Source organism: Kogia breviceps, chromosome 15 (assembly GCF_026419965.1).
Source record: "Kogia breviceps isolate mKogBre1 chromosome 15, mKogBre1 haplotype 1, whole genome shotgun sequence".
Taxonomy (NCBI): Eukaryota; Metazoa; Chordata; class Mammalia; order Artiodactyla; family Physeteridae; genus Kogia; species Kogia breviceps.
The window spans coordinates 70,299,470-70,319,246 of NC_081324.1; the positions used below are offsets into that span (position 1 = coordinate 70,299,470).

General features: G+C 51.9%; 1 protein-coding gene across 3 annotated transcripts; it reads right to left on the reverse strand.

The window, feature by feature from the left end:
* Positions 1-1,122: 1,122 nt before the first annotated feature.
* Positions 1,123-13,857, reverse strand: ASPHD2 (aspartate beta-hydroxylase domain containing 2). Of its 3 annotated transcripts, none has more exons than XM_059039530.2 (4): positions 13,771-13,857; positions 9,113-10,210; positions 3,562-3,675; positions 1,123-2,961 (listed from the first exon to the last, which is right to left on the reverse strand). In XM_059039530.2, the coding sequence occupies exons 2-4, from the start codon at positions 9,984-9,986 to the stop codon at positions 2,852-2,854; spliced, it is 1,098 nt and encodes a 365-aa protein (XP_058895513.1). In that variant the 5' UTR covers positions 9,987-10,210; positions 13,771-13,857; the 3' UTR covers positions 1,123-2,851. The 3 variants fall into 3 exon arrangements, with proteins under 3 accessions (XP_058895513.1, XP_066871274.1, XP_066871275.1); XM_067015173.1 differs by lacking the exon at positions 13,771-13,857 and adding an exon at positions 13,000-13,156; XM_067015174.1 differs by lacking the exon at positions 13,771-13,857 and adding an exon at positions 12,616-12,638.
* Positions 13,858-19,777: the final 5,920 nt, after the last annotated feature.

The following is a 19,777-nucleotide window of genomic DNA, read 5'->3' on the forward strand; positions in this document are numbered from 1 at the left end:
ATTTCTCAAAAGCTCCCTGGGTGATTGTACTGTGCAGCCAAAGTCCAGAACCAGTGGGTGAGGACCACCCTTCTCCTCCTCCACCACACGCTGCAGGGCCCTACTCAATGCTACAAGGATGGCTGCTGTCAGCAAAGGAGGGCTCAGAACCCAGACAATCTAGGCGACTTTGGGGGGTGACGAGCAGGTGCCTGGGAGACCTGGGAGGTGACCTTGTCAAACTGAGTTACCGATCCGGCCTTGCAGCTGAGGCAGGCTGTCTCCGGGTGGGAGGCAGGGCTTCCCATTCGAAGCTGGGCAGGCATGCTGCCTCCCTTCTCTCACCTTGGGCATCCCCGGCTGCAACATGTAAATTACTTTAGCAATTGCCTAGTTGGCAACGCACACTTCAGGAGAGTGAGAAATATCGTGGCCCATGTGCTCTTCCCTCCCACTTGCTGTGGCAGCCTGGCCAGCTTTGCTGTGAAACCACCTGGCAGCCAGGCATCTCCTGGGGCTCCAGGCCACCAGAGCCCCCCGTCCTTCTTCTAAGACAAGGGGAAAAATTCAAAACAGAGCCACCACGGGCCCTGCTTCTCCCCGAGGTTCGACACAGACAACGGCAAGAAGCCGCAGCGCCCCTGGCCACCTCTACCACTGATCCAGTGGGTTCGTCCATCTCTTCCTCACCCATCCTTCCTCCTCACCTGTTTTTCTATAACTGCTTAGAACCACTGCTATGTCAGGAAGGGAACCAACCTCGCTGCTTCATGTGCCAGGCACTGTGTCTACAGTGAAGGAAACTGAGGCTCCCAGAGGCTCCGTGACTTGCCCAAGGTAACATGGGAGCAAGTTCCTGGCACCGAGTCCCGAATCCTCAGCTTTCCCGAAGCACGGTCCTTGTTCTTTGTCCAGAGTGACATCTGCAGTTCCCGAACATTCCATGGATCTGCCCTTTCCGCCCCCCTCCATGCCCATTACTTAGAACTACATCTTGCTTCATTCCCTGTACATGATCACCGTCAGGGGCCCGCCTGTCTCTGTGACACGATCCAGAAACCGAGAGCCTCCAACGAGTGGCCCTCTCGGAGCCTCTGCCTAAGTCACACGTCACCTTTCCAACAGACCACTTTACCACTTCACTCTGGTTTTCAGCAAGATCTTTTATTTACCCCCTGCTCCCCAACCGCGTCACGTGAGCACAGGTAGCCAGGGACCTGCGTGGGCTGCCGGCTTTGTAAACGTAGAGCAGTCAGTACGTATAGAAATCATGCACCTCAGTGATTCGTTAACAAGAAACTTAACAAGTAAAAAGACTTCAGGTGTGTTTGACATTTCTGCCCTTTCCTGCGTTCTAATCGCTGAAAAATATCTGTGTAGAAACTGTACTCAAATGTAGACACGGTTTCTTTGCACACTTGCTAGTAACTACCTAGTGCGTTTCAGACCGCGTTTACTTCTGACGCTTGTTCCTCCCAGAAGCTGCTGGTTTCCGTTCGGATGGAAACACTGGACCCAGACATGGGACAAGCAGTATGTTCCGTGCCGCTCCAAGGCTTTATAAACCTGACTCTGCCGTAATACATTATTCAAAGAAGGCATCTCTAGTGTGGCTGGAGGAGACTCCTTCACACATTGGCTAACGGGGGGCCGTTTCTAGGCTCAGTGCCTCAAACTGGCCACGTCCTTCACAGGAAACCCAGCGCCGCGACCGTGGGTCCTTTGGGTCTGTAGGTCCCCCCAGTGTCCTCACGTGCACACACTGGCTTAGGTGGCCCTCACTGCACCCTTGTGCACTGACAGAGACACAGGGCTGACTCTGCCATGATCTCTGAGCCTAGCGTTTGAACACTTATGTACAGACAAATAAATGGAAAATCATAGGCAACAGAACTCCAAAGCAAAGCAGACACTTTGGGCGGATCTACGATTGCAGTTTTGCCAGAGAAAGGCTTTTGCAGAACGTCACTGGATGAGTGAGGTCTTATCCCACCTCGGCGCCCATCAGCCAGCCGGCTGGTCTGAACGCTCATCACCGTGGACTCCAAACAGCTCAAACGGGGAGTTCTCCAGGCCCGGTTTGGCAGTAGGGCTTCTGTAGGCAGTGAGGTAATCAAATCACATGTTCAGCTGCTGATCCGAGGGAGCCCCAGCTTGGCTCTCGAAGACACCAGCCTCAGCTTTGTCGGAAAGCAATGTCTACAGAAAAGCCTCCAGTGTGCCACCAGCCCGATGCTCTTGCCATCAGGGACCTGACTGGGTTCAGGGTGAGGTGAGCAATGGTGAGTCTGCCCCGCCCGGACCGGGCCACCCTGCCGAGGAAGCCAGCCGGGGACGGCCAGGGATGTGGACCGCGGGCCCCCCTGCCCGGGCGGCTGAGGCCCAGGGTGACCGTGACAGCAGCAGAGGCCACGTCCTCCAGCTCTCGGATCTGCAGTGTTTTCTCTTGTTTTTTTCTTTTAAGATGACAAGAAGATTTATGCTATTACATCCAGACGAGTAACCATTTGGCGATCCTATTTCAGAGCACTGACGAAACCAAGTAGCAGCATGACACAGATGACAGGGACACCGAGAGCCTCTGGTCACAGAGCAAAGTAATGCGCTTTTAGGCAGAAAGGAATCGCAGAAGCAAATGATTGGAAGGGAAAAAAAAAAAAAATCTAAGGAAATACAAGCTGAAAATTTCCCATTTTTCAATAACCGAAGGAAAGAGGGACCCAACATGATCTAAAAAACAAATCCCAAATGAGAGCATTCTGTCGAGACAGGTTTCTGAGCATGGAATTGGAACAGGGGCAGGGGCCGGGCCGCACCCGTCTGCCCAGGCGGACCGCGGCCACTCTCGGCGACTCCAGCACGACCAATGTTCTCATCGTCCCGGGGCAAAGATGAAATCCAGGGCCTGCCGTTCGGCCGCTGCGACGTTGGGATGCCACAGATCCACCATGAAAACCACCCGTGGGCCGTCCTCCGCCGAACCTGGGGGAGGGCGGCGAGAGAGGAGAGGTTCAAACCGCCCGGAGCCAGGACCCGGGCAGAGCCAGACCCACGCGGTCAGCTTTCAGGCAGGGACCCCGGCTGACCCCAGCACAGATCGCAAGCTCTCCTCCTCTCTGATCAACAACATTATCAGAAGGCCCCCAGAAGGTTCTGAGCAGAGTGCGCGAAAGGAAACAGGCAGAGGGAGGGAAGGGTGAAAACGTGGTAGGTGGACCGCGGAGGATTTTTAGGGCAGGCAGGTTATTCCGTGCCATCCTGTCACGGTGGACACGTGACATCACACGTTTGTCCAGACCCACAGAGTGTACAACAGCAAGAGTGAACCTTCATGTAAACTACGGACCTGAGTTAATGACGATGTGTCGAAACTGGCGCGTCCCTTGTAACAAACGTACCGCACTATTACCAGAGGCTCACAGAAGGGGAAATTTATGGGGGGTCACGTCAAGGAGCACACTCTGTACTTCCTGCTCAGTTTTTCTGGAAACCAAAAACTGCTCTAAAAAGAAAGTTTAAATATACACGTAAATAGATATAGTTATATTTTTAAAGGCGGCCACGGGGCCCACAGACACTCACCTTCATGGAACGCGGCGTGCAGGAAAGAATCATCGAAGAGGAGGCAGCGGCCTTCTGCCCAACACTGGGGCTCCCCGCCCACCACCAGCTCACAGCCGCTCGGAGTTTTCAGACCTGGGGGCAAAGCAGAGAAAAGAAAATGAAGGCAGGCAGGGCCAGGGACCCGGAAGTCGGGAGTGGCGAGCTCTGGAGGGAGCTCTCAACCTCCAAAGCCCCGACCCTGCGCCTCGCCCCTCGGGAGCCCCGCTTGGTGGGTGGGTGGAGGCAGCCCGTTAGGACAGATGCAGGCCGCGCACCTGCATCCTCTGTGCACCTGCCGTGCTCCCTGGAGAAACTCATTCCTCTGCTGGCTCACTCTGTTCTGGGCCAGGGACTACTCTGATTAAAGCACGGACCAAGGTTTGTGCTACATGCGTGAGACTCCGGAAGCCCAGTCGTGGGACCCCGGAAACCGAGGGAGGCCAGGTTCAGAACCCTGCCTGCCCAATAGGCAAAGGCTGCTTCAGTCGAGATTAAAGACTCGGGGACTCACACAGCGCCCTCCTCTTTAGGGTCCAACGTTTAAATCCACTGTGAGGCCTGAGGATGGCGTGTTCCCAGTCCCAGTTTCCCCAGCCTCATTCTGGGAAAAGGGTGACACCCCTAAAGCAACGCCTGAGCTTTCAGAGGAAACAGACTGCCACCCTCGTAGGGAGCCATATGTTCAAAATGCAGGTGGGGAACCCGAGCTCGGGTATATAACCCCGGAAAGGGGGGTCTACTTCAAACACTGCCGTGCATGCACTTCCACACCCCCGTTTCCAACTCAAGGGTCTGAAGGAACGCCTGGCCCCGGCACTACCTGGTCGTCTGTGAATGAAGGCACCGGCACAGTGACCTAACTGACTCGGAGGAGGCTGGGTAGGCCCCGATCCGGGAGGAGGTGGGCCCTGCGAGAGGGCCTGGGGTCATGGTGTTCTGTCTTCAGTGACCCGCCCTGACAGTCACTACTCTGGGCCGGTCAGCATCCCCGCTCTGATTTAATGTCCCTACGACACACATGAAACAGCGTACTCTCTAACAGCCTGAGGAGTTAACACACCCTCTGAACCAGAAATGGATGGCTCCAAGAAGCACATATGGAGTAAGAATTCAAACGAAGAGGTCACGTGGAGTAATGGACAGGAGAGAGGACTTCAGGTCAGACGACCACCCTTACGTGCTGGGTGACTCCGAGCAAGTCACTCAACCTCTCTGAGCTATAGCCTCCTCATCTGTAAAGAGAGGCCATGAGCACACCTGCCTTCCAGGCTGTGTGGCCACTGTCCTTGCTACCGATCACTGAAGACTTACTGTAAGCAGGTTTGTGTTAAATAAACACTTTACGGACATCACTTCCCACACTTTCCAGATGGAGCAACTGAGCTTTAGAGAAGTTAAGTGACCTGCTGGAAGTCGCTATTTAGTCCTGTGGGAACTGAGGTTTGAACCCAAACTGCCTGGCTCCATGGAACAGGCTCTTACAACACTGGACAGTAGGATGTAAATGCTAGCTGTTACATCGGTAGCAGTGAGGCTAAGTGGTTGTCAACTTCCCTGTAGTTAATAAGTTTCAACTGTCAACAGAACATCTCACTGAATCAGCTGGCGCTGTCCCTTCTGCCTGGGAACCAGGGCCTCCCCTGCCGTTAACAGCCACTGGGGAGGTCAGGGCTGTAAGGAGCTCTGCCTGCCGCTCACTGGCCTGGATGCAGAGCCCCACACGCCACACCTTTCCATGCATGCCCTCACCGCTTGGTTCAGTGGAGAAGGCCTTTAGGGAGAGGTGGTTCTCTGCAGGGACAGAACAGCCCAGGATTCCAAAAAGAAGCTCCCCCTTTTCTGGGCCACGAAATGATTCATCACCACCCCGTATGGTACAACAGAAAAACGGCCTGGCTTGCCGGCTTCCCAGCCCCTGCTCACTCGCCTCCGCCTCCCTTCACTGCGCCCCAGCCTTCCAGCGGCCCACCACCCCCGCCCACTGCCAGAAACCAGCCTGGCTGGCAGATATGATCGACACTCGCCCAAACAGAGCATTAGGGCGGCTCCTGGGGACAGACAGGCCCCACGCGTGGCCTCGGCCAGTCCCATATCCCCAGGCCCCCTCTGGCTTAGGGCTCACTGCTTTGTCCCCAATGCCCATGGACAGAGGCGCAAGACGGGTGGAGAAAGGGCTCTGTCCACCGCTTCAGGAGGCTGGCAGCTGGCACTCAGGGTGGGCAAGGCAGACAGGAGCTGACCAGCTTGTATCACCCAGTCGGACGGCCAGGAAATCCAACAATATACTCACGAAAGGAAAATGAGAGCCTAATGGGCTTTTGTAGCGAGAATCTGGATACACTCATTTTCATCTACCCTTCCCTGAGGGTCCGCCACTGGACCGGTATCTGCCTCCTGGCTAACAGCTGCCTGATTAGTTTCAGAGGTTGTTCCCTGGAGGTTGTTGACAGTGGGTGGGGACCTCGCAGCCCCGTACACGATGCTGGGTGACGGCTGGGCTGCACGGAGGGGGTGCTGAGTGATGCCACCTCTAGCAGAAGCTCAGAGCAGGCTCGGCAAACGTGTGCCATCCGGAGGCGCTGACGGCTGAAGAGCGGTGGCTGGGCCACGCCCCCAGTCCCCACTCAAGATGGAAGGCGGAAAGGGAGGCTGCGGGGCACTTCACGGACACAGTTCTGGGGCTTCCCTGGTGGCGCAGTGGTTGAGAGTCCGCCTGCCGATGCAGGGGACGCGGGTTCGTGCCCCGGTCCGGGAAGATCCCACGTGCCGCGGAGCGGCTGGGCTCGTGAGCCATGGCCGCTGAGCCTGCACGTCCAGAGCCTGTGCTCCGCAGTAGGGGAGGCCACGACAGTGAGAGGCCCGCGTACGGCAAAAAAAAAAAAAAAAAAAAAAAAGGACACAGTTCTGGAACCGCAGGTGCCTCCCCACGTCTGCCAGGTAACTGGCGGAGGTGTGGCCGCTGGCACGTACCAGGCCCTTCCTGCCTCTGACCTCATTCTCCGGACACTCCCTATGTCAACACACGAGGTCACGTGAGTCTCACACCCCTCTCTTTCCTTCCTGGGTGGAAGGACAGAGGAGAGGAGGAAACGGAGCAAACCCAACCCTGGCGCTCACCCTTGCCATGGGGACAGCCCACGCTAGTGGGACGCCTTCCAACGCCGCGTGCTGTCCAGGGTGACACGGATGACCCGGTTTTTCTGGTGGCAAGTGACTCTCTGGGCCGGGAGGGGAATGATGGGTCATAAAGAGGCCCACGCGGGCACACGTTACAAACACACACACACCCCACAGATACACAGCAGGCATGAACACCCGGGAGGCAGATCCTATAGGTGTTGTTGCCACCAGCCCTTCCTACTCCACACAGCTGCCCAGAATTCTACCACATCGACCTCAAATGCCCTTCCCTACACGTCGTTCTGAAGCTTTTAAAAAACTTACAAGGAAAACCTTTAAAAAGAACAGCATCGCTCCCCGACGCCCACAGCCTGGCAGGGAGGCCCCCTGCGGCTTGCTCCCACTGAGCTGGTCAAGCTGAGCCCCACCAGCGGGCTCCCCAGCTAGCCCAGATACGGCGCCCCAACCCCAGGGGAAGGCTCCTCCTTTGCTCCACCCCGGCGGTCCCAGCCGTCCTGCAGGGTCAGACTCCCTTCCCGGAGCAGCCCACAGGCAGCCCCTGTGTCCCCTGAGCTCAGAGTACGCCCTGGTGCCTCACACAGAGATTTTATTACAGTAATCATCACTAAGACGATCATCTCACTTCTTAGATCAACCAGAGCCCCCTTTAACTGACTGCCCTCTACCCGCCAAGCACTTCACACACGGGACATACTTCTAATCTTCCAAACAGCCCTCCAGGTAGGTGCTACGCCCATTTCAGAGAGGAGAATTTGGAGGCTCAGTTTCAGAGCCTGCCCAGGGACACCCGGCAAACGCGGCTAAGCCGGGATCTGAGTCCAGGTATGTTCGCTTCGAGAGTCTGCTCATTTTCCACTGTTTCCTGGGGGCAGGGACTATGTCCCATGGGTCTCTTTTCACACTGCCCAACAAGTGTTTGATCATCAAAGCTACTAGCTACCGTTTATCGAATACCGTCGCGTGCCGGGCGCCGTGTCAAGTAGCCATGGCAGATAGTACTTTATTGAAACCTCTCAACATTGCTGAGTAAGTACTATCTCCTCATTTTACAGATGTGGCGACTGAGGCCCAGAGAGACGTGGTTATTTCCCAAAGTCTCACAGCCAGCCACGAGGCCAGGCCACTCCCTCCAGAGCCCCTACCCTGTCCTGCTTTCACTCTTGAAATACTCAAAACCATGTCAATTGCTCGAATCTAGTTCCTTTTGTTTTTTTAAAGCGGTGAAGCCCTCTGTCCAGTCCCCACAGAGAGTGGGAGGAGCAGAGGGCTCTGGGTGAAGAGGAGCCGGAGGGGCCGGAGGGCCCGGGGCTTCGGGCTCAGGTACCCAGGCGGCCCCGAGGCTCCTCTGTGGACCATAGTTACGAACCCCCTTCTCCAGCCTACACTGGACAAAGCTGGGGCGGGCACACTGCGAACTTCCAAAGCTGGACCCCGCTCAGGCTCTCGGCAGCTCCTCTAGTCTGGGATGCTAACCAGTGGTGCCATTGCCCTGGTAACCAATATGCTATCATGACTCACTAGGAAGGAGGCATTCTGGGGAACTAACATCCCTCTTCCCCGAGGAGTTTTTGAGCCTGCTTTTATCAAGTACTCACTAACAGGCTCTGCGTGAACAAATGCTTCACGACGCGTGTTATCATACCAGAGCCTCAACATAACTCTGTACAAGATGATCTTTTTATAATACCTCCACTTCCCAAATGAGGAAACCGAGGCCCAGAGAGGTGGACTGACTTGCCCAAAGTAACACAGCCAGCTCACGGTGGGGTGAGGACGCAAACACAGGCAATCTGACTCCAGACCCTGTTCTCAAAACCACTGCTACACACACTACCCATATTACCAACCTCCCTGGGAGCCGAATAAAATCAACTTCACACAAAGCGTCACTGCGTCCTTGGTGGTTCGGAAGGCACTTGGGTATCTTTCAGCCTCCTGAATCACCCCAATAGCCTTCGGCTCTAGAGCTACTCTGTCCAATACAGTAGGCAACCGTCATATTTTAAAATTTGGAGTCAAGTAAAAATTGAGCTCCTTAGTTGCACTGGTCACCTTTCAGGCACTCAAGTTACATGCAGCTGGTGGTTCCTGCACTGGACAGTGCAGATGGAGACCATTCCCATCTCAGCAGACAGCTCCTTCGGATGGGGTTTCTGTCACAAATTAGGTTTATACCGACCACACGTTTCTTTTCTGACTCATTCCTCTGCTGCCAACACTGTTTACATGTGACCCATCAATTTTTGATCAGAGTACAGCGAAGCATGTGAAAAAGCACAATCCTGGCTACTGACTACAATCCGTGGTGTCTGGACTCCCATCCGGCAGACGGGCTGGGAGGTACTTATCAGAACAGCACGTGCCGGGAGGCCCCGTCCCCGCCACATACCTAAATGGCATCGGATGCGGATGTTGGTGGGTCCGTAGTGCTCCGTTATCACGGTGCCGGGGCTCAGCACGGAGATGCACGCGTTCCCAAAAACATTGTTCCCAATACAGGTCCGAAGGCTTCCAAGCAAGCGGTACGTCCGTGGGCACTTCCTGCAGTTCCGGGGGACGCAGACCCCCTGGTTGACCAAGTGAAAGGTGACCCACTCCCCACTGGGGGTGCTGTTCATCCTCCAGCCCTGTGGGAGGCTGCAGTTCGAGAACGCCCGGTACAGGGCCTCGAACTCGCCCAGGACCGCCTGGAAGTTGCGCTCCAGCAGCTCCACGTCGTGCTTCTGCGCGTCCCGGGCGAAGTAGGGCGAGGTGGGGAGGTCGGGCAGGAAGAAGACCTCGGGCTTCTGGATGGAGGGCCGGCTGCTGAGGTAGCGGCCCTGCTCGCGGATGCCCTTGTGGATGCGGCCCATGCCGGACCAGGAGTAGCGCTTGGCGTACTCCTGAAGGTTGTGGTAGAGCTTCTGGTTGAGGCCCTCACTGTGGCTGCAGCGCACGCACTCGGGGGACTGGCAGTACACGAACCCGTTCTGCGCGCCCGTGGCATCGGGGCCCTGCATCAGGGCGTTGACCGAGACGTAGGGCCGGGGCTGCTCCCTGCCCACGTGGTAACAGTACCACACGAACAGGACCAGCAGGCAGGCCACGGTGACCGCGGCCGTGGTGTCGCAGTCCCGCACGGACTGGATGCCGGTGGCGATGCAGTCCCTCAGGCCGTCCAGCGACCAGCTCCAGGCCACCAGCCACTCGAGCGACATTTTGGGGGAGCTGTTGGGGATCCGAAGCGAGGCCAGCCGGTCAGTCCTTGGGGGTCCCGAGGGCATGCATACCACGCAGGTCAGCGTAGGGGGTGAGGGGCGGCTGGGGCAGGCGGAGGCATGGCTGCCACGGTTCCTCGGGTCCTGCCAAGGGCGGCATGGACAGACATCCGTGCCCAGCCCCCCGCTCCCGGCAAAAGTCACTGCGGGTGGGGGCAAAGGAGCGGCTTGAGGTCACGTCGGCAAGTGGGGCTGGTCACCATGAAATGACTTTTTTAAGCAGTCCAAACCTGAAAAAAAAAACAAAAAACCCGGCATAAATTTTTACGCCTGGAAAAGTCCTCAAGTGAAACGCAAAGCCCCAGCTTGTTTTGTCAGGTCTCTGTTGGAAGGGGACACACTTCTCAATCCTGTACCTTCTCCCTCCATTTTATCACCACCCCCTTTCCCAAAAGGCCAGTAGTGTTTAATCTGCATCAAGTACTGTTTGATCATTACAGTAGTCCCATCTGTTTTCTGTCATCCTTAGGAGGTGCTGTGATCCCCATTTTATGGATGAGGAAACTGAGGCTCAGAGAGGTCCTATAACTCACCCCAGTTCATGCAGCTGGGGCAGGAACACAGAGCCCATCTCACTTCAAAGCAATATCTATCCATTTTGCTATGCTCTTGCATAATAGATATGTAATAAATGCTTACTCTCCTTAAATCTCTATCTTTTATTACAGAGAAAGCTGGATTCAAAAGCATCTTACAAATGGTAAAGGAATTTGGAAAGGCGTATTCTCCATTTTACTTTCTCTTTTCACAGCACTTCATCATTCTTATTTAATCTCTCTTGCCCTTCTGACATAGGTCGGGCTTAAATCAAGCTGGAAAAGGAAGTGGGCTCCCCGGGGTCACATCTGTGGCGGACACCAGGCATTTTCTGTCTACTCGCTTGGGAGGCTATCTACTGGCCTCACCCATGGGATTATGAAAGTGAAATGATGGATGGAATGAAAATAGAAGCCCTTTCCGGTCTGTCTCCAAAACACACAGAAGTGCTGTGCTTTGCCACGTATCCTGCCGATGGTTTGGGCCAGTGTCTAGCATGCTGATTATCCTTAACAACCTAAAAGATGATCGAAGCCCAGCTGTCTCGTTGCCTGTGTCTATAAAACCCGGGCCGTGTTTCCCAGGTGAAACTCTCTGTCCATCCTGCTCTAATTGGATGAAAACAGCCAGGTCTATGTTCTACTACATGTGTAATACATTCCCTCACCTCGAGGAGCAGAATAGTTCAGAAATTTCGCTCGGTACCATGCTCTCCCTTGTCTCACAGGAATGTGAGAAGGCAACTAACAAAAACAGGAAAGCTGTACCCTCCCCCTTCTCCGGGGACTAAATTTGGCCCGAACATTCTTGTTTGCAACGTAGCAGAGAGGTTAAGAACCCAAACTGGGCAGGTCACTCCCCTCTCTAAGTCTCAGTTTGCTCATCTGTAAGATGGGGTAATGCTCCTCTCATTGGATCAAGGGGAATGATGGGTTGAAAGCACTGATGATCACATCATGGTGACAGTTCAGAATGTGCTAGTGACCGCTGTGACATGTGGATTCCCATCTCTATTAGCCAGCAAACCACAGGTTGGCCATCAGGGAAAGGTATCTCAGGTCTGAGAATTCCAACAGCCAAAGGTAAACTCTTGCTGCCACACATCTCAAGGAATCTTTTTGGGGGGGTCCCCAGACGTGCAAAGCTATTAAAATTAAAGGGAAACCTTAGATTGTCCTTAACTCCCTACTTATATCTTCCCAGCTTAGGTTGAATAAAGAATCGCTTGACTATAATATTCAGTCAGAAACGCATATGCTGAATATTCATGGACATTTTTATGTTTCTAGGAAAAATACAAGAGTCGGGAGGTTAGAAGCTGAATTTTTTCCTCATACGTTCTCCATTTCTTCACAGATTTGGAAGACGAGGGAAAGGCTGGGCCCCCTGGATGGAAACAGAGCCCCTCCCCCGCTCACCCCGGGGGCCCTGGTTCTTGACTAGTCCTCCCATAACTGGCAGCTGTTTCCTCTTGAGGAAAAGGGAAGGAAAATCATGATGAAAGGTATTTTGTTTGCAAGCCATCTCCCAAACAGAACCCCAGGATTCTTGAAATTCTGGGTGAAACTAACATCTGTATGATAACAAGCACTTTTACTAAAAGGATTTCCCCATCACTGAGCTGAGGCCCTAATCGGAACTTTTAAAACACAGTCTCTCAGGAAGAGAGGTTTTTCTTAAATGTTCTAAGAGTGACATGATGATCATTTAACAAACACCTGTTAAGTGTTAGTTCCCATCAGCCCTGCTTGAAGTTTAAGTCAATCAAAATGAAGACGCGGAGTAGCGGGTAGATGACGAGGGAATCTCTCCATTGGACAGTCACACCACTTACCCTCTCCCCAGGGAAGCCTCATTCTGTACACCACCAGCCATGAACGCTCCCTAAGCTGAGCTATAAACAAAACGCAGAAGCTCCTCATGCCCTGGACCCCAGCTTCAGACCCTGCTCACAAGATCACAAACAGCACTGAGCGCTCAAGTAAGGATTTTTCACATCTGTCATGTACTTTTACCCAAACTACGCTGGCAGGACCCTGAGCCCGGAGGTGGATTAACAAGCTCACAGCTGAAACGTGACACTAAATTAAACCGTTACCTTTGCAGGATGATTGGCAGTTTATCAAGTACTGGTTCAAACATATGATCCTCATAGACCCCAGCCCTGCAGCTGGGAGAGCATGAATTCCAACCCCCACTCCCACCCCCCAGCTCTTGTCTCTGTGACCACAGTAACTTCCAGCTTCCTTTACACATCTATTCCCATTTCTTGTCCTCATCAGGGATGGGGACACCTCACTGCAGTTCTGCACTTTAATAATACGCAACTCCAGATCTTCAAAGTCAGCCAGCTCTGGGGAATAGGGTCCGAATTCATGGCCACTTTTTGGTGAGCAAGTCCAATCAAATATAACTTCTGATACAATGAACACCTAGGGAGAGAGACACTCGGCTCAAACCTGGTTAATCCAGTTCACATTACCAGTCCAAGAGGCTGCCCAGTGCCGGAGAGCTTCTGCTCACTGTCAGGGTACCCTAGAAGCCCCCCAAGGAGCAAGGCAAGGAGTGTGATGCATGCATCCAGGAGCTTGAGAGCTGCCCTGGCGCCAGCCCTCTGCTGCGGGGAACCGGAGACCTCTCCTCCTCACTTTCTTGTCCAGCTTTTTCAGTATCCACCCACTCGGGAGAGTGGGGGAAAAGGGGAGTGCACAGGATAGGTTAATACAGATGGTGACCACCAGGAGGTCGGGGCGGGAGGAGGGGTGGGGTGGGGGGAATGGGACAACGGAAAGGTACTGACAGGAAAAGTGGGCGATTAGGGAAGGAGGCTCATGGGACAGGGGAGGAGGGTCACCACGGGAAATAAGGGAAATGGGTGATGCACAGGGATGGGGGGGAGGGGGAGAGCAACAAGAGAAGGGACCTGGGAGGGTGGTGACCGAGAAGGTGATGGTGATGGGGCATGTTAACACGCTGGACAGAGTCGCGCGGGGGCAAGGGGACAAGGAGGATGATGCCCGGCCCGGGCCGCGTACACTGCCAAGGCGGCGGCGCTCAGCACGTAGCGCGCGCTGGGCGGCGGGGGCCCCTCGGCCGGGCCGAGATGCAGGGCGCTGAGCACCCTCGGTGGCCGCGAAGCCAGGCGTGGGGACCGCGGGCCTGCAGCCGCCTGGCCCCCACCTTTTCCCCCTCTCGCAGGGTCTGTGCCGTTACGCCGCCGTCCTGCCCCGCAGCCCCCGGAGAAGCCGCTTACCTGCGCCCGAGCGCGCGGGTGGCGGGGGCGGCCGCTGGGGCCGGGGCGACGCCGCCGCCCGAGGGCGCGGACGCCCGGACGCCCCCTGCCCACGCCGCGGAGCCCCCGCTGCTGCCCGGCCCACGCCGCCAGAGCCAGAGCCGAGCCGGTCCCCAGCCGATGCCGACGCCGCGTTGCGCTCCGCGGGGCCGCGGGGACCACAACTCCCACAATGCCGCGCGCGGCCGGGCGGCTCGAGGAGGGTGTGCGGGAGCGGGCAGGGCGGGGCCAGCGCCGGGCGGCCTCAGGGGCGGGGCCGAGACCCCCAGCGGCCAGCGGCGCTAGTCGCACGTGGGGTGACCTGGGGCCGGGATTGCGCCGCCCGCTCGCGTGGCTTTTGCGGGCGCGGCCGTGGGCCCGAGCGGGGAGATGCACTGCCCGCCCAGTCCCAGGGCGCGCGCGGGCGGGCGTTGGGTAATTCATGAAGTCCGGCGGGCGTTAATTCACCCGCTCCTGGTTCTCCCTCTGTGCCTCTCTGTTCTCTCTCCCTTGGTCTCTCTCCTTTCTCTGCTTCTCTCTCCTACATTTCCTCCTTTCCTTCTCTTTCACTTTCCCTTCCTCTTCTTTTCTCCCTTACTTCCTCTTGCCCTGACACCCTGTTTCTTTATTGATTCATTCATATACTTAAGAGGCCTCGCAGGCACTTGGAATGAAACCGCAAATCAAACAGGATCCTTAAGCTTCATGGAAGAAAAACTCATTCGCTTGATACAAATGATTATTAGGCAACCTCCCTGGGGCTGGCCCTGCGCTCTCTGGCGAGCAGTCCAGACGCGGCCCCTGCCCGCAGGGACTCACAGGAGTAGGCGGTGCCCAAGTAATCACAGGTACACATCTATAGTCACCTACCAGGCAGAGTGGTTACCAAGAGAAAGGACAGGATGAGAATGTGTAACAGGGGGACCTAATGCGGGGTTGGAGTCGCCAGGGAGGCCTCTCTGAGCAAGTGATGTTCGACCGAAGGCTTGTGGGAGACAGATAACAGGGGCCGTTGGTCGTGTTGTGGGCTCCGGGGGAACTATGCATGAGTGGGCTCTAGAAACACGGAGTGGGAGGGCCAGCCCACAGCCCATCCGTTCTATCCCAGAATCCACCTTGCCCCTTCGCAGACCCCACCTCCCACCACCCCCACACCCAGAACCCACCTTGCCCCTTCCCAGAATCCACTTCTCACCACCCCCGACCCAGAATCCACCTCTCCCTGACCCAGAATCCACCTTGCCCCTTCCCAGAACCCACCTGGTCCCTGTCCCAGAACTCACCTCTTCCATGCCCCAGAATCCACCTCACCTTTGTCCCAGAGCCTACCTCTAGGATGTCCCAGAATCCACCTTGTCTCTCTCAGAAACCACCTCTACCATCTCTATTATTGCTCAGAATCCACATCTACTGTGGCCCAGAATCTACCTTTATCATGTCTTAAAATCCATTCATCCCTGTCATCTCCCCCCTTTTCTTAAGTCCAAAGGAGGAAGAACTTTTTTTTTCTCTTTTATTCCAGATGCATACATTGGGAAACCATAAAATGCATCCGGATTTGCTCCAAGTGTGGGTAATCGACACAGGCATCAGATTTAGAAACGTTAAACATGTTGTATCTTTTCACTGCCAGCCTCGGAATGGTTGAGCCTGGGTAGGGTGGAGAAGATGGGAGAGTATTTGGTGCATCTCACATTCAGAAAGTTGCTCAAATTTAGACTTCTCCAAAGACACATATGTTCAGTCACTGCATCACACTGACAGGGATGAAAAAGAAAAAATATTCTTCATACAGTTGTAAATGTGTGTTGCATTGCTGGACCGCACCATCTGTAGTACATTATGAATTAATATTGTCTATAAATCTTGTAATTATCTTTGACCAGTGCAATTATATCGCTCTCTATTTGTTAAGAGCATTTATTTGTTCAACGGCAAAATTACCATACACACATTTTGCTAACCCTGCTTGCCATTCTTTCCTTTGGGAGACCCTGGGAGGTGAATTCCCCCCAGAAAAGGGTATCCGGGCCTTCCAGAGGGGGCTTTTGGGTGAAAACTCATGATACATTTTCACTGTGCTAATGGAGGAGTTGAGATAAGGGCCAAATGCTTATAAATTGCCTGGCTTCAGCTTGGCTGTTACCCACGTCCTCCTCCTCTCCCCGTTGTGTCCAGGGCAGTCGTTCCCGACCCACTCTGAGGCTGCACAGCCTATCATTACGCCATCTCGTACACTTGTGGGGTCCACCCAACTCCCTCCTCCTACAGATGGAGTCACTAGGGGTCCAGAGAGAAAACATGCCTTGCTCAATCAGGGTCACAGCAAGTCAGTAGGGGAATGTGTAGACCCTCACAAAATACTTGATTGGTGGGTGAAATAAACTGGTATACTCACTTCATAGAGCAATTTGGTAGTATTTGCTAAAACAACAACAAATATGTTTCCCCTGAGGACCAATAATTTCATTACTCTATAGCTACCCTAGAGAAATTCTAGGGTAGATAAAGTAACATCTTCATGTTATATAATACTGGGCAGCTATTAAAAAGGAAGAGCTAGATGTGTATGTATAACAATATAAAGCTCCTGAACAAATGATAAAGCAAAAAACAAGCAGAATTCTATGTGCTGTATAATTTCATTTACATAGTATGCACATATACAATACAAAATGTTACTCTATGGTTTCTGTGGATGTATACACATATTTATGTAAAAGCAGGAGAAAAGCACTGGAAGAATACCCTAGTATGTTCTCCTTTTTAAAACTTAAAATAATACAATGTTTGTAAATATAAAGACTATCCCCCAGAAAAAGCAACTTAGAGGGACGTCAAGAAGGAATGAGAATTGGACACAGTGGAGAAAAGGAATTCCAGCATTTTCTGTAATGTTTTAACTTCATTTAATATTTTCAAAAGGATTTAAATGCTCCTGGAACAAGAAGCAAAAAGGACAAATGACTTATTAGGACTACCCTTCTTCCCTATCCCTCAACCACCCAGTTCCCTTTCCTTGAGAAAATCAGTATGACCAATTTCTTACCCATTTTTCCAGGAAAATGTTATGCATTTGCAAATATACAGAAGTATTTTAACTTTAAAAAAAGGAAAAGACACGGATGGTCACTCTCACCACACCTACCCAACACTGTACTGGGCCTTCTCACCAGTGCAATAAGGCAAGAAAAAGAAATAGGAGGCATTTGGAAGAGTAATTGAAAAAAAATTCATAGTATCAACAAAACAAAACTGTAAAGAACTCAGGAATGAATTTAACTGAAATGGGAAAGATGGGGGAAAAAAGTGAAATAAAAATATTGAAGGGCACAGAATAAATTGTGAATAATGACAATGTATGCAAAAACTCCCAAAGAGGCAACACCACAAAAATGTCAGTTTCCCCAACTGACCTATAAAATTTAAATCAATTTTTATGACAATCCCAATGTTTTTCATACAACGAGATAAACTGATCTTAAAATTTATAGAGAAAAGCAAAGGGCCAAGAAAGCTAAAGACAAAATGAAATTATCTACTAAAAAATGAGCCAAGGATAAGAGCAGGCAAGTCACACAAGAGGAAACACAAATGGCCAGTAAACAACTAGGAAGGTGCCGTGCCCATTGTTCATCATGGAAAGGCAAATTAAAACCACAGTGAGATGCTGTTTTGCTTTCATCCTGTTGGCAAAAATTGAAAGGCCAGTTGACGCCAAGTATTGGTAAGGCTGTGGAGCAACAGGTGCTCTTGTACACTGCTGGTGGAGTGTAAATTTGCACAACTACTTTGGCCATCTTTTGTAAAGGTTGAAGGTGTGCGCACCCCCCAATCCTGCCATGCTACTTCCTGGTATATGCTCCAGGGCACTGATTTTCAAACTGGGGGTTACACTGATGGTTGTAGAATTGACAGAGTGAGTCATGACCACGATTTGAAACAATGAAATAGACAATAGACAATCAAAAATTACGAGAGTGTTTCTGAAAGTGTCCTAAGAGTACTGTGTGTTTGTGTGCATGGGGGTGTTGCACTGGGTCCCAGTGTAAATGAATTTCTGATAGTGGGTGGCAGTCAGGTCAATTTGAAAGCCTTTGCCCTAGAGAAGTTTGCAGGGTGGGACACGTACGAGAATGTACATTGCAACATTTCATAAAAAATGTTGGAGGCAACAAACATTATCAAGAGGAAAATGCACACATAAATTCATACAAAGGAATATGATATAGCAGGTAAAGTGCTTGAGACAGAGCTAAATGTTTCAACATGGATAAATCTCCAAAATATAATGTTGAGCTGGAAAAGGAAACAACAGATTGGTATTATAGCATAATATTGATATTAAGTGTGAACTCATGCAAAGAATACAATATGCTGTTTAGGGAATATGTATATAATATCATATGTTACATATGTGTACATATACACATATATACATTCAGGAAAAATGCATATATTAATATATGTATTAACAGTAAAAATCTTGCATGGGGACAATTAAAGCAAATTCAGGACAGTGGTTATTTCTAGGGAGGGAGTATAGATGAGAGGGAGTAGGACTGGGGGAGGGTACGTGTTAGGGGGGCTTCAACAATATTTAAAATATTTTCTTCCTTTCAAAAACCAAAGCAACAAAGCAAAATGTTAAGATTTGCAAAGGAAAGTGGTAGGTACATAAATGTTTGTCCTGTTATTCCTATGAATGTTTGAACTATTACACAATTATAAATTATAAGGAGGCAATTTGATTAGGTAAAACGAACTTTGTTTTTTAAAGGTCTGGGTTGCAGGTTTCCAATATGACTTGAGCTACTTGGAGACTTTCCAGAACAGCTGCTTCAACTGTGTTCCAACTTTGAGGTTCCTAGTAGCCCTGGTAGGGGCAACGAGAGAAAGGGGATGAAGGGAGTGGGGTGACAGGCACACGCCCAGGGTCTCTTAGTTGCTTGTCTCTGAACATCTGGCTTTTCATTGGCTTCTGTACTTGTATTTTAGTTCCTAAAACTAAAATAAGTTTGTACACCATTGCCCTAGGCTACCCCAAATAAAAACTAGGAAGCTTTGGGGGGAGTGGGGGAGGGAAGGATTGGGAGTTTGGGATTAGCAGATGCAAACTATTACATATAGGATGGAGAAACAAAAAGGACCTCCTGTACAGCACAGGGAACTATATTCAATATCCTATGACAAACCATAATGGAAAATATGAAAAAGAATATATATATGTGTAACCGAATCAGTTTGCTGTACAGCAGAAATTAATACAACACTGTGAATCAACTATACTTCAATAAATTAAAAAAAAAAAAAAGCTGGGAAGCTTTGCTCTGAGCAACATCAGGATAAGCCTGAGTCAGAAATCCTAGGGAATGAGTTTGCATATCTCTCCAAATCGCTTTATCGCATTGGATGCTACACTTTGGTTGGTTAGCATATACAGAGGGGTAATTCTATCTGTCCAGAAAGCAGAGCCACACTTCCGCGTTATCAAATGCTTAATGGATTCCAAGAACAAATCTAAATCACCTTGAGCTGATCCAACAGAGTGCTGCTAACATCTCTTTTGCTTTGAACAGACGGTGAACTTCCTGCTTACGGTACAAATAGGTAGAACCAGACATGAGCCTGCTGCTGTGAAGACCGGGATAGCTTGCCTTAGACATGGGAGTAAGTGAATTAATTAAAATTTCTTCCCAAAGCCATCACCTGTTTCTGCCACTGTCTTCCACTGGGTCACTGCCCAGCCCCCGCTTGACCTGGTTCACTGCCTTCATCTGGACACACCAGTCATTCCTCAGTCTCCAGAAGCTTTGGGATAGCTTTGGCTGGGCAGGGAAGGTAGGTGTGAGAACCTATCAGCCTCTGTGATGGAAAAACAGCCATTAGAAGCATGAGCAGGTTTGTAAGATCTTTAAGAGAATCAGCCCTCTACCAAACCTGGGATAGACTTCAACCTCTAAATGAACTAGAGTGCTTCCTTTCCCAC

Excerpts from the sequence above, each read along its gene's own strand:
- ASPHD2 (XM_059039530.2), bottom strand. The coding sequence starts at position 9,986 with ATGCCCTCGGGACCCCCAAGGACTGACCGGCTGGCCTCGCTTCGGATC. Across the intron at positions 3,676-9,112 it reads CCGCATCCGATGCCATTTAG|GTCTGAAAACTCCGAGCGGC; the intron begins GTATGTGGCGGG and ends CTTTGCCCCCAG. Across the intron at positions 2,962-3,561 it reads GCACGCCGCGTTCCATGAAG|GTTCGGCGGAGGACGGCCCA; the intron begins GTGAGTGTCTGT and ends GCCCTCCCCCAG.